At 33.2% G+C, this 14,494-nt stretch overlaps 2 protein-coding genes across 2 annotated transcripts; one reads left to right on the top strand and one right to left on the bottom strand.

The window, feature by feature from the left end:
- The first annotated feature begins 5,930 nt into the window (after positions 1-5,930).
- LOC145016967 (uncharacterized) lies at positions 5,931-6,464 on the top strand. The gene has a single exon (XM_078975104.1). The coding sequence runs from the start codon at positions 5,931-5,933 to the stop codon at positions 6,462-6,464; it is 534 nt and encodes a 177-aa protein (XP_078831230.1).
- A 4,799-nt stretch (positions 6,465-11,263) lies between these two features.
- LOC145018303 (myb family transcription factor EFM-like) lies at positions 11,264-13,930 on the bottom strand. Its single transcript, XM_078976202.1, has 5 exons — positions 13,427-13,930; positions 12,928-13,166; positions 12,500-12,833; positions 12,001-12,077; positions 11,264-11,892 (listed from the first exon to the last, which is right to left on the bottom strand). Exons 1-5 carry the CDS (start codon positions 13,644-13,646, stop codon positions 11,626-11,628), a joined length of 1,137 nt encoding a protein of 378 aa, XP_078832328.1. The 5' UTR covers positions 13,647-13,930; the 3' UTR covers positions 11,264-11,625.
- Positions 13,931-14,494: the final 564 nt, after the last annotated feature.

The following is a 14,494-nucleotide window of genomic DNA, read 5'->3' as shown; positions in this document are numbered from 1 at the left end:
GCATGCATGCGACTCGGCGAATCGTTCTTCGGACTCGGCGAGTTGGGTCGCGATTCCTCGAGTTTTTCCCCTTCAATGTATTATGTCGAGTGGAACCAGTGAGTTTTAGGGGGACTCAGTGAGTCGGAGATCGGACTCATCCATGGAGGAGCTCAGCGAGTCAATGCCCTGACTCGCCGAGTCCAAGGCAATCTTCATATCTCAAGAACAGACTCGACAAGTTGTTCATACAACTCGGCGAGTCCCAGTAGGAGTGTTCATGTGATGAAGTAGAACTCAACGAGTTGTTCGTACAACTCGGGGAGTCAGATGCAGATTGACTAAGTGTTTGAATCAAAGAGGAACTCGTCAAGTCTATGCCAAACTCGATGAGTAGTAGAGAGCAGAATTGAGAAATGAGAGTATGGACTCGACGAGTTGGTGGCCCAACTCAACGATTCAGGTCAACTATATGTTGACTTTGACCAAGAGTTTGACTTTGACCAGGGGTAAAATAGTTATTTTACCCTCAGTATAGTTATCAATATTTAATTGAGTGTACTTATGGAAATCATAGCCGGGGTGAAACCGGAGCAGCAGCAGACAGATTCCAGAGTAGTTCATTCAGCAGCTAGACTACGAGGTGAGTCTTCCTTCCAGTAGGAATGGGTCTACGGCTACAGTACCGGCCCGTTTAGTTAGCAGTAGTTTCGGACCTCGGTCCATTGCAGTAGTTAGATTGTCTGATGTCTTTGTGATTCAAGTATGTTTTGTATTATGTGTTTCGGACTTCAGTCCGATGCAGTATGCAGTATATGTGCTTATGCTAGTTGATATGTTTATGATATGCCATGTTATGCTCAGTCAGTTTCCGGACTTCGTTCCGATGCAGGGGACAAGGTCCCAGTCAGTTCCGGATTTCGATCCGATGCAACTAGTTCCGGACTTCGGACCGATGCAGGTGACAAGGTCCCATTTAGTTCCGGGCTTCAGTCCGATCCAGTTTTCAGGCTTCGGTCCGATGCAGTGGGCAAGGCCCTAGTTAGTTCTGGACTGCGGTTCGATGCAGTTTTCGGACTTCGGTCCGATGCAGTGGGCAAGGCCCAGTATATGATTATATGTTATTGTATGGTATGTGGTAGTTTGGGGGAGCTCACTAAGCTTCGTCCTTACAGATTCAGTTTTGGTTTTAGGTACTTCCGCAAGTAAAGGGAAGAGCTCGGGATGATGGCATCGCACACACCACGGATTTAGTTTTTGTTCGAGGAGTTGATTAGCTTTTCATTGACATGATTTAATACAGTCTTGATTCAGTTTTCTTGTGATACTTTGTTATGGTTTTGATACATTGACGTATGGGTTTTATTCTATGGTATTGATCTAATGATTTTAGTAATGATTAAACAAAAATTTTTGGGTCGTATTTTGGGATGTTACAACAGTACTATTAACACTAACTACACTGATGTTGATGCAAGAATAAACCTGAACATGGCTAGGGAACTTCAACAACTGAGACACATGATCACTAGTATACCCGGAGTGGTCCAAACTATACTAGAAGCATCTCCTACAGGCCACATGATCTCAAGATTCACTTTTTCGATAGCCGATACCGAAGTTCCTAAGCACATCCAAACTCCCAGAATGAAACTATACGATGGAACTACGAATCCTAAAGAACACGTACCCCAATACAGAGAAATGATGGAAATCATTCCCATCTTAGGGCACTTGAAGGAAGCTTGCATGTGCAAAGGCTTTAGTTCAACTCTTACGGGATCAACACTCAAATGGCTGCTAAAGGTTTCCCCATATTCTATTACTTCCTTTGCACACTTAGTCAATATATTCAATAACCAGCTTTCTTATAGCAGAACCTTCGAGAAGATCATTAGTGATCTCTACCGTGTGGTTCAAGATCCTAAGGAGAAACTTAGGTACTTTGCTATCAGATTTGGTAGGGAATCTCTAAGCATCCCCAACCGCGACATGGTCACGGTTGTGGAAGCTTTTAAAATGGGATTAAGAAAGGATTCACCTTTCTATGAAGACCTTGTGATGACCCCTTGCAAAAAGTTGGATGAATTCAGGTGTCAGGCATTGAGATTCATAAGGCTCGAAGAAGATAAAGAGATCCAAAAAAGAAGCAACCCTTCGAATCAATATGAGAACCCCAATAGGAAGGCCGAATCCTCAACTCATACATTCTACAAATCGAATCCCTATTCCAAACCGGATCATCACATGGTTAATACCCTTGAAAATGCAGGAGAAGAAGAAGAGCTTCCTAAAATCACTGACTATTGTTTCTCTGTAGATGTTTCAGGTGTAATTCATACTATGCAGGATATTGGAGATAAATCAAGATGCCCAAAAAGAGACAGCAAATCCACTTCCTGGAAAGATAAGTCCAAATGATGTGCTTACTACGAACACTTTGGCCACATGACGGATGATTGCATTGCCCTACGAAAAGAAATCAACTACCTCTTTAACAAAGGACACCTCAAAGAGATCCTCGGGAGAAAAAGAGAAAAATCCAATGAGAACAGCCAAGATGATCATAGGATCCCGGAGAAACCAGGATCTCCACCCTCTGACACTAAGATAATTAACGTTATCTCAGGAGGATCTAACATATGTGGTACTTCTTATTCTCAAGCTAAAATATACACCAAGGTCTCCAAAACAGGAAAAAAAAAAAAAAGGACAGACCACGAAAGAATACCATGGTCAATAGTGAAAAAGAAATCACATTCAACAAGACTGACAGGGAAGGAATTCAGGATCCTCACCATGACGGACTCGTGATAACACTGTACATGGGCAACCATTTCGTCAGAAGGATCCTCGTTGATGGAGGATTCTCGGTCAATAGCGTACTCCTAGACGCGCTGAAGAGAATGAACATCCCAGAATTAGAGATAGTCAGAAGATCCTCAGTCCTCATAGTATTTTGCGGGGAAACAAAACACACAGTGGGAAAAATAAAGCCACCTTTATACATAGAAGGGGTAAACTCCATACAAAATTTTTGTGTTATTGACACCCTGTCTTCTTATAATTTGATACTAAGTAGACCATGGATCCACGAGATGAAAGCGGTTCCATCAACATACCATTAGTGTGTGAAGTTTCCCACTCCTTGGGGGACAGTGCAGATCATGGGAGATCAGCAAGAATCGAAAGAATGCTACAAAACCTCTATGAAATCTGCGACCAAACCCCAAAAAGCATAGCAATTAAGGCAGGGGCACGACATGTTCTAGAGACAAAGGAACATGACGTAAAGGAAGTGCCCCTAGGTAATGAGGATCCCGAAGATAAAGCCCTCATAGGATCCTCACTGCCTGAACAGACCGAGCAGGATATATTGGATTTCTTAAGAACTAGAAGCAATACATTCGCATGGAAGCACAGAGATATGACAGGTATAGACAAGAGTATTATTACTCATAAACTTAATATTGACCCTTCTTTCAAACCAATACACGAAAAGAGAAGGAAGTTTGCACCTGAAAGAAACCAAATCATTCAGGAAAATGTAGATAAGCTCCTCAAGACAGGGATGATCAAAGAAGTGAAGTTCCCAAGATGGCTAGCTAATGTGATTGTTGTACAAAAGAAAAACGGCAAATAGAGGTTGTGCATAGATTACACAGATTTTAACAAGGCTTGTCTTAAGGATCCTTTCCCCCTACCACATATTGACTGATTGACTCTACAATAGATGCCACGACTGGCCATGAACTCCTAACCTCCATGGATGCTTCAACAAGATTCTAACAAATCCAAATGGAACCATCATACCAAGAAGATATTGCATTCATAACACCAATTGGTATATATTCTTACACCACAATGCCTTTTGGTCTTAAAAATGCAGGTGCGACATATCAAAGATTAGTGAATCGGGTGTTAAAAGACAAACTGGGGGACACCATGGAAGTTTATATTGACGACATGGTAGTGAAGTCAATAAAATCCGAAGATCACCTTAGAGTCCTGAAAGAAGCGTTTGACATCTTGGATTAGTACAATATGAAGTTGAACCCACTGAAATGTCACTTTGGAATGAAGTTAGGCAAGTTCCTTGGATACATGGTGACCAAGAGAGGGATAGAAGCAAGACCAGAACAAATAAAAGCAATCATGAAAATAAGATCCCCATATTCATCAAAGGACATCCAAAGGCTAACCGGAAGAGTAGCAAAACTCAATAGGTTCATTTCAAGATCTTCAGAAAGGTGCAATCCCTTTTATGATATCTTGAAAATGAATAAGAGATTTGAATGGAAGGAAGAACACGAGAAAGCCTTCCAAGAACTGAAAAAATATCTAAGCTTTGCCTTGCTACTCGTAAAACCTATAGATGGAGAACCACTTATTCTCTACCTCTTGGTATCCTCAAACGCGGTAAGTGTCTTTCTGGTCAGGGATCTTAATGGAGACCAACATCCTATCTACTATGTAAGTAAAAGTCTCCTGGATCCTAAAACCAGGTACTCTCACCTCGAAAAGTTAATTCTTGCCTTAGTGAATGCTTCTACCAAATTAAGATACTACTTCAAAACACACACTATACATGTAAAAACTAGGTATCCTATCAAGAATGTTATGGAAAAACCAGAAATGTCAGGAATGATGGAAAAATGGTCAGTGAAGTTAAGCACATTTGACATTAGATACAAACCAAGATCCACCATAAAATCACAATCACTAGCAGATTTTGTGGTTGAATTCAGTGATGATTTACAAAACAAAGTAGGCACGGAAACCACGCAACTCCTTGAAGACGAACACCTAGGAAAATGGATGTTGTTCACAGATGGAGCTTCAAATTAGAAAGGAACAGGCCTAGGGATCATACTAAAGTCGCCACATGGGTACATCATTCCCCAGGCGGTTAGTTGTGAATTCAACACTACCAACAATAAAGCAGAATATGAAGCACTCATCATGGGACTACAGTTAGCTAAGGATCTTCAAATAAAGGATCTTCAGGTATTTGTTGATTCTTTATTACTAACCAATCACTACAAAGGATCTTATGTAGTGAAAGGTGAGAAGTTAGCATTATAGTTAGAGATCCTCGAAAAATTAGATTCTTATTTCAAAAACTTTGATCTAACTCAAGTTCCTAGAGAAGAAAACACAAAAGCAGATGCATTAGCCAATTTAGGATCCTCCCTTAGGATCCCACCAAAGACGAAGATTCCTATAACTCACATAATAACCCCAGCAATAGAAACCCTCTCCGACAAATTAAAAGATCCTATGCATCCTACAAGTGTAACAGCTATTGAAGATCCTGATCCTAGGATCCTTCCTCAAAGGGATCTCGACGAAAAGGATCCTCAAAGATGTCTGTGATCATGGAACCAACCCATTATGGAGTATCTCCAAAATGGCACAACCCCGAATGGAGAAAAAAATGAAAGAGCAATCAGCACGAGAGTCTCAAGATTCGTGATTATCCAAGGTAAAGTTTACAAGAATCCATGGCAGGACCGTACCTAAGATGCTTGGAAGATCTCGAAGCTGCAGAAGTCTTAAAGGATATACATGAAGGTGATTGTGGTAATCACACCAACGGAATATCCTTATGCTCCAAAATACTAAGAACAGGATACTACTGGGCAACCATGAGGAAAGACTCCTGTCTACATGCTTAAAAGTGTGATGCTTGCCAAAGACAACAACATCCTACATCAACCGTTAGAACCTCTACATCCAATTATCTCCTCATGGCCATTTATGAAATAGGGAATGGATATCGTAGGAAAATTACCAGTAGCCCCAAGAGGAAAAGTCTTCATGTTGGTGATAATTAATTACTTCTCCAAATGGATTGAAGCTGAGCTTTCTCCCAGGTAAGAGACAATGGATCCCAATTTATTAGCAAAATAATAAAAGACTTTTGCACAAGCTGGTGGATGAAAATGATAATGTCCACTCTTGTTCATCCCCGAGCTAATGGTCAAGCGGAGTCTAGCAACAAAATCATAGTTAATAATTTGAAGAAATGGTTGGAAAAAAAGAAGGGAAGATGGGCAAAAGAAATTCCTTTCGTTTTGTGGGCAGATAGAACCACTTCCAAAGTAGCCACAGGTCAGACCCCCTATTCCTTGGTGTTTGGGAGAGAAGCAGTAATCCCTACCGAAGTAGTGATCCCAATGGAAAGATACTTGCTGCAAGACCAAGAGAATAATGACAGGATCCTAGCACATTATCTTGACACTATTGACAAGCTCAGGGATCTCGCCAAAATACGCATTGTTACTCATCATCAAAGAATCACCAAGGCTTACAATAGGAATACAAGGGTCAAAAGGTTTCAAATTGGAGACTTGGTATTAAGGAAAACATTCCAAAACACCAAGGATCCTAGTGCAAGAAAATTTGCTCCCAAATGGGAAGGACCATACCTTGTAGATGCTGAAGCAGGAAAAGGAGCATACTCGCTAGCAACACTCGAATGAGACATTCTACCAAGATTTTAGAATGCCATAGTGCATTTGATTTTTGTTACCAGGTAGCTTTTGGGATTCGTGTTTTAGAATTGTTATGACAGCAGCCGGGAAGCATTAACTCTTGTAGCTTAATATCCATGTCTATTTGTAAGTATCACTTTTCTTTATGTTTTTGCATTCGAAATTACCAAATTAAGTGAATTTATTTTTCTAGATATAGAAAAATAAATGAGATATCAAATATTTTATAGAGATAAATTCATCTAATATATATATATATATATATATATATATATATATATATATATATATATATATATTCACATATCGCATTTTCACATATGAATATAATGTGGTATATTCACATGTTAACAATACATGATATATTCACATATCACCTAAAATTATTAGTTTTACTACCAGAGCTATGTGTTTGATTGCTTTGTTGAAACAATCATGTTCCCTGTTTGCTCACAGTAAGTTATTATGTGATCATCTTTAAAAGAACTAAAGTTTAGTTTATATGTAAATCACACATGAATCACATATGAATTACATGTGATTCACATGTAAATTAAATGTAATGAACATATGAATCACATGTAAATCACGAGTGAACACATATGAATTACATGTGATTCACATGTAAATAACATGTAAATTACGTATGAATTACATGTGATTCACATGTAATTTACATATGAATTACATGTGATTCACATGTAAATTACATGTAATTCACATATGAATCACATGTGATTCACATGTAAATCATGAGTGAACACATATGAGTTGCATGTGATTCACATGTAATTCACATGTAATTCAAATAGAATCACGTGTGATTCATATGTAATTCACATATGAATCACATGTGATTCACATGTAAATCACGAGTGAACACATATGAATTACATGTGATTCAAATGTAAATCACATGTAATTCACATATGAGTTACATGTGATTCACATGTAATTCACATATGAATCACATGTGATTCACATGTAAATCACAAGTGAATTACATATGAGTTACATGTGATTCACATGTAAGTTACAAGTGAATCACATATAAATTACGTCTATATGCACACACGCATTTTGTGTGGGTGTTCTTCGCTAAATTTTTTTAAAAAAAATTCTTGTGATTTTCACATTTGAATCTTAAAAGATACAGTCACATTATAATATCACATTATATAATCAATGTGAATATTACATGATTTATACATATATATTGTTATGATTGTTCTTGCATTAATAAAAAAAATTATTTTCATGCAAATTTGGAAGAATTTGTGAAAAATATTGAAGATATGAAAAGTAATAAATTGAAATATATATATATATATATATATATATATATATATATATATATATATATATATATATATATGTGTAAATATTCACAAGACGACATGAAAATGCTTTGAAATTTTGTAGCATTTTTGTTTTGTTTATGTAATTTTGCATCGAATAAAATACATGTATAATTGTGTTTATAGGTTAGTAATAAAAATGAGTTTTTTTATGATTTAGTTATGAATAAAATACCATTATTTTTAACGTTGCAGTTTTTTTTTTTTAATTGTATAAAATTTCAAGTTTTTTTTTTTTTTCTAATTCATCTTTTCTTAAAAAAAAAAAAAAAATCTGCATTTTAAAAAAAATGAAAATTACTATTTTTTTTTAAAGTTCAAAATTAAATTAATTATGTTAATGTTTAGACATTTTTTCTAGTATTTCTAAGAACAAAAAAATTAAACATTAAACGAAATAGGTAATATGACGATCATGCCTTTAATGAATTACTTTTGATCTAACGCTCCACTTTTAATTATCGGGTTTTCGGCAAACTATGAGTTTTCAACGGATTTTACCCTATATATATATATATATATATATATATATATATATATATATATATATATATATATATATATATATATATATATATATATATTACATTTATTGTGTACTAGAATGCACCAATAGAAATTTAGTAAATTAAATAATTATTTAATTAAATAAATATAGATATTAAATGATTTCCATAATTATATGTATATTAAATGATATCCATAATTATAATTATCTTTTTTTGGAAACTAATTAAATCCGTTATTAATGTCAACAATAACATTCTTCCGAAATAAATTCGCATCTATGTTCTTATATATGAGTTCGTATTTTGTTTAAGTACTCACTCATTTAAAATACAATAATTTTGCATGGAATATGAAAAATGAGAGTGTACTCTACTAGAATACAATCTCATTCTGCTAAAATGCACTTTCATTCTTCTGGATATGAATTAATTCTAAAAGAATATTATTATTGACATTAGTAACAAATTTAATTGGTTTCCATAAAAATGAGTTAAAATTATGGATAACATTTAATATACATATAATTAATACTAAAATTCTATTGGTTCATTCTAGCACACAATAGATATTAAATGATTTCCATAATTATATGTATATTAAATGATATTCATAATTATAATTCTCTTCTTATGGAAACTAATTAAATCTGTTATTAATGTCAACAATAGCATTCTTCCGGAATGAATTCGCATCTATGTTCTTATATATGAGTTCGTATTTTGTTTAAATACTCACTCATTTAAAATACAATAAATTTGCATTGAATATGAAAAATGAGAGTGTATTCTACTAGAATACACTCTCATTATGCTAAAATGCACTTTCATTCTTCTAAATATGAATTAATTCTAAAAGAATATTATTGTTGACATTATGTTAATGTTTAGACATTTTTTCTAATATTTCTAAGAACAAAAAAATTAAACATTAAATGAAATAGGTAATATGACGATCATGCCCTTAATGAATTACTTTTTATCTAACGCTCCACTTTTAGTTATCGGGTTTTCGGCAAACTAAGAGTTTTCAACGTATCTCACCCTATATATATATATATATATATATATATATATATATATATATATATATATATGGGGTTAGGTTATTTTGTTTATTACGTTTATTGTGTACTAGAATGCACCAATAAAAATTTAGTAAATTAAATAATTATTTAATTAAATAAATATAGATATTAAATGATTTCCATAATTATATGTATATTAAGTGATATCCATAATTATAATTCTGTTTTTATGAAAACTAATTAAATCCGTTATTAATGTCAACAATAAATTCTTCCGGAATGAATTCGCATCTATGTTCTTATATATAAGTTCGTATTTTGTTTAAGTATTCACTCATTTAAAATACAATAAATTTGCATGGAATATGAAAAATAAGAGTGTATTCTATAAGAATACACTCTCATTCTGCTAAAATTCACTTTTATTCTTCTAAATATGAATTAATTCTAAAAGAATATTATTGTTGACATTAATGACGAATTTAATTGGTTTCTATAAAAATGAGTTATAACTATGAATAACATTTAATATACATATAATTAATACTAAAATTCTATTGGTGCATTCTAAAACACAATAGATGTGAGAAACATTTGAACCTACCTTTCTCTCTCTCTCTCTCTCTCTCTCTCTCTCTCTCTATATATATATATATATATATATATATATATATATATATATATATATATATATATATATATAAAACTGAGACTAACATATACGTTTGACTATTTTAAGTTTTTAACGGGCTTTTGTAAATAAAAAATCTTAAATCTTAGACTAATGCTTTTGAGGTTATGTTTATCTATTAAAAAAAAAACCTCTTTTAAACGAATGGTGTCTTTGATACGGAGTGTTTAGAAACTTTTGCTTATAATGTTTGACAAAATGTTTCGTATGTAACAAAAAAATCTTCTTTGGCACTAAAAGCACTTAACATTTAGTTTAAACAAAATGTTTCAAATGTAAAAATTATTTCACTTTGTTTTAACAAATCACTACCAATTATCCGCTACCCGCTACCAACTAGTTTTGTCAATCACGTCTAGGATATTCAGATAAGCCAAACATTTTTTTGAATGGTACTTAACAAGGTATCTCTAAAAAGGACGTTCAATTGGATGGTTTGCATATTATTGGAATTATTAAAAAGAATCTAATATGATAATCAGTTATTTTGTTTTTTTAAACGGTTACACATTATATATCCATCTCGTTATATATTATATACAAAAATGTAAAATACATATTTATAATTTTATATCCCCGCATAATATTTACATTCTATAACTTTAAACATTTTTATAGAATTTTTAAATTTGTTCATAGAATAAATATAAATTTGTTCTATACTTGTTTCCTTTTCAATCTTGAAACAAACGTAAAGTCCTACTTTTATGATCAAAAAAAGGCATTTGACTATTTAGCCCTTCAATAATGATGGTTATTTGATTCGACAATCAAAAAGTATGACATGTATTGACTAAATAAAATCATATCTTTCATAGCCCATTTCATTTTGAAGTGTAAATAAAATAGCATATATACATCTTTATGCAATACAACTTCAAACTTATTAAAAAACATATTTTACCATTATTAAAACATGACATTTTTACTTTATATAATTAAAAAAAAGCATCATGTGTTCCACATTAATTTAGTATATCTTTTTCTTAGAAGTATATATCTTTGACCAAAATAAAATAAAAATAGAAATAATAGCAAAATGTGAAATGAAAGATGGCTTTTCCTAATTACAAAGAGGCCTCAAGAGATGCTTTTCACATTTCTCAAAAGCCAAAGGCCTCTTGCTCCATACTCACTCTTGCAGAATTTCTGCATGTTACTAATACCAACTACACACACCGATGTTATAATTGCACCACACACGCACACACACATTCTCATTGTTAAATTACCAAAATGCCCTTTTGTGGGACCCAAAAGATTCAAAATTTCACATGGGAATAATATGCTCAAACATGGCATTGTTGAATCATCATCATGTTCTTCATCTCAAAATACAAATGGTATCTCATATGAAGCCAAGAATCCAATAAAGTGGCATCAACCAAAATCAAGAAAACAGTAAAAAAAAAAAAAAAAAAAAAAAAAAAAAAAAAAACCTAACCTGCAAAATTTCACTCTCTGTATATATTTTTTTTTTTTTTGTCTTTTTAAACTTTTATAAGCTCTTTTAACATTAATTAATTGCCGCGATATACTATTTATCTATAAAGATATGTAAACAAATTATACACTATCTTTTCCAGAGATATGAAGATGACTTTTCCAGCAATTATTCTCAGATTTCTCATCTTCAACATCATCCATGCTGTCACCGCCAGAAGTGCCGCCAGTGGTGGAAGTTCCGGCGGTGGTGCAGTTCAGGGGTCCATCAGGAGAACCTGATTGATGACAATCTTTGTACTTTGAGGATTCAACATACTGATCTTGTGTCCACAAAGGAACAGCAGATGAATTTGAGGATGGGATTCTTCGTGTATGAAGCCGATATTTCTAAAATTGATAATAAAACAAAAAAAGAAACACATTTAGCATTTCATAAAAAAAATTATATATATTGCAGAAATTTATAGAATTATAGAAATTAGATAGATAACTCACTTGCAAATGACTCTTGACTTCATCATTGGTGAGACCATCTACTCGCATAAGTTCACGAATTTGCTTGGGGGTAGCAACTGTAGGAAAATCGGAAAAAGAAAATATTAATTAACTATTATCTTGATTAATCATATTTATTTTCTCTTATGATGATCAAATATCTTAAAAGATATTGACTGAATAGTGCATAGTGTTCAAAAGTTAAATGTTTCTACAAAAGTATTACAAGTTACAACCATTGTAGCGCCCAACAGTCTGCTAGGTGGCTGACAGTGACAGTATTTTTGGTAATTGAAATTTAAAAGGTTAAATGTAAATTTTATGGTTTTCATGAGCCAACAATTATGTATATCCTATAGAGCAAGATATAATCCAATCTTTAAACAACTAAATACCAATTCACAAGTTGTAACTATGATCCAAAATTCATTTTACCATTTTAGTTAAAATATAACATTTTAGCATGAAAAACAAAAAGATTTACTTTTCAAGAACTAACCTTTTGAGCCTCCAAGTAGTTGAAGAGCATTTAAAAAGCGTCTATGCAACTCGGTGGACCAACATCTTCTTTGTTTCCTAGATGTTTGTTGTTGTGATGGCTGAGGTTGAGAGGTACCAATCTTTACATTTGATTGAATAGCATTAGTTTTTGTTACAAAACCATTTCCCCTCATTGGATTCTTGATTCCAGGGGTAATAAGGGAAAGCCCCGGAATTGGTAATTCCTCCTTATCTTCATTCCTTGTTAAGTATCCCTTAAATGGGATGAACTCTCTCCTAGAATTCCCATTATATGGAGTTTCAGTTATTCCATCTTGTTCTTCATCAACTCTCTATAAGCAAATTGAAATATAAAATCATAAGTGAATAGTTCATATTCTATATAGATTTAATCAAAAATATATCATAACTATTTTCAATTTTTACCTTTTGGATTACTTGTTGGACTGGATTTTGTTTTGGAATATTGTTTTGTTTTGTGTCTGGATTGTTATCATTTGTGTTCCAGAGCAGTGTAGAGCTCAACCAATTCTTCTTGTCACCATTGTCGGTTTCAGGTTTTGGATCTTCATCACAGGTATTGTTAAGTGGTATAAATTCTTCAAGTGTTGGTGGGTTTGTTGATTTCTTGAACAAAGTCAATTCCTCTTTTAAAGTAACAATTGCTGAAAAGAACAAAGGATTAAACTATGGTTAACGAGTAGCAAACAAATGAAATCATCTAGCATTCAAGTTAACACATCTTCAGAGTCAGAATCAAATTGTTTTAGTTCTACAAATAATTAGAAAACCAATCTGAAAATGTGAGCATAATCAAAACCCAACTCCAAATGCGATTGAATCAACAAAAAAGTAAACAAACATCTACCAAATTATTAAGAGAAGTAAAAACAGAGCTATATAGAAAGAAAACAGAGGAACGAACCATCATTCATAAGAAGCATGCAGAGAGGAAGTTCGCGTTTAAACGCGTCGATTTTCCTAATCTCGGTTTCTAATCTGCTAACAAAATCATCAACTTTTAATATCTTCTCACATACGCTACCGATTCTCGCCACTTCTCCCAAAAATTGACTGATTGTCTTTGGGATAAAAGTGGGTTTGAAATCCAAGCTTAACTCGGGGGCTGGATTCAATATCTCCATCAAAACTTTTTCCTTTTCCGATTTGATTTGCTGTTGTTTATGATTTTGATGATCAAGGATGAAACCCAGATAAAAGCAGAGGAGAGTGGTGATCTATATATACTTGTTCTGTAGCTATTATTCTGTGTGGAAATGGTGAAAATTCGTAGGGAAAGATTAAAAAAGGGAACAAAAGGAATCTAGAGGGTTGTGGGTTAGATTAATCATCGAGAGGTGGAGAAATGGAAGAACTCAGATTCGTTTTTTTCACAAGGCCGGATTTTGACAGTGTTTATGTGTATGCACATCTGTCGCTCACTCGGCCCGTCGCGTATATAATCTTTGTGAGAAAATTACATACATGTCCCTTGACTTTCGCCAATTTACAGGTTTAGTCCATATGGTATCTTGCTTTTGACTCATTCTAAAGAATAACAAATTAATATCCGATAAGAAAATTTAAGTATACCATAAAGTTCAGCAACTTAGATTCGGGTGTATATATATTGTAAATATATTATAACTTTTAGTTTCTTAAGCTATGAAATATACAATTTTAGCCCTTATGCTTTAAGCTTGACATATCTTCAAGGGATAATTATAATGCAACTACCAAAACTCGCAAAAAGTTTTTGATTAGATCATTGACCTATAAAAACATTGAACAAGTTTATCCATCTTTAAATTCAGTGTCATTTGTTTTGTATGTAGTCTAAAATATCTCTAATTATCCAACCTAAAACGTGAAACAATACTGAATAAATTGTTAATAATTCTAAATTTTTGTACACCAAAGAGATTAATGTGTATATTAAACAAAGTCTTGGAATTTTAACAATGTGGTTTTCAAGGGTTTTGCATTTTCTTAA

The sequence above is a fragment of the Lactuca saligna genome, chromosome 9 (assembly GCF_052625555.1).
Source record: "Lactuca saligna cultivar CGN05327 chromosome 9, ASM5262555v1, whole genome shotgun sequence".
Classification (NCBI taxonomy): domain Eukaryota; kingdom Viridiplantae; phylum Streptophyta; class Magnoliopsida; order Asterales; family Asteraceae; genus Lactuca; species Lactuca saligna.
The sequence above is the reverse complement of the archived record's forward strand: the minus strand, read 5'-3'. Positions and strand labels throughout refer to the sequence as shown.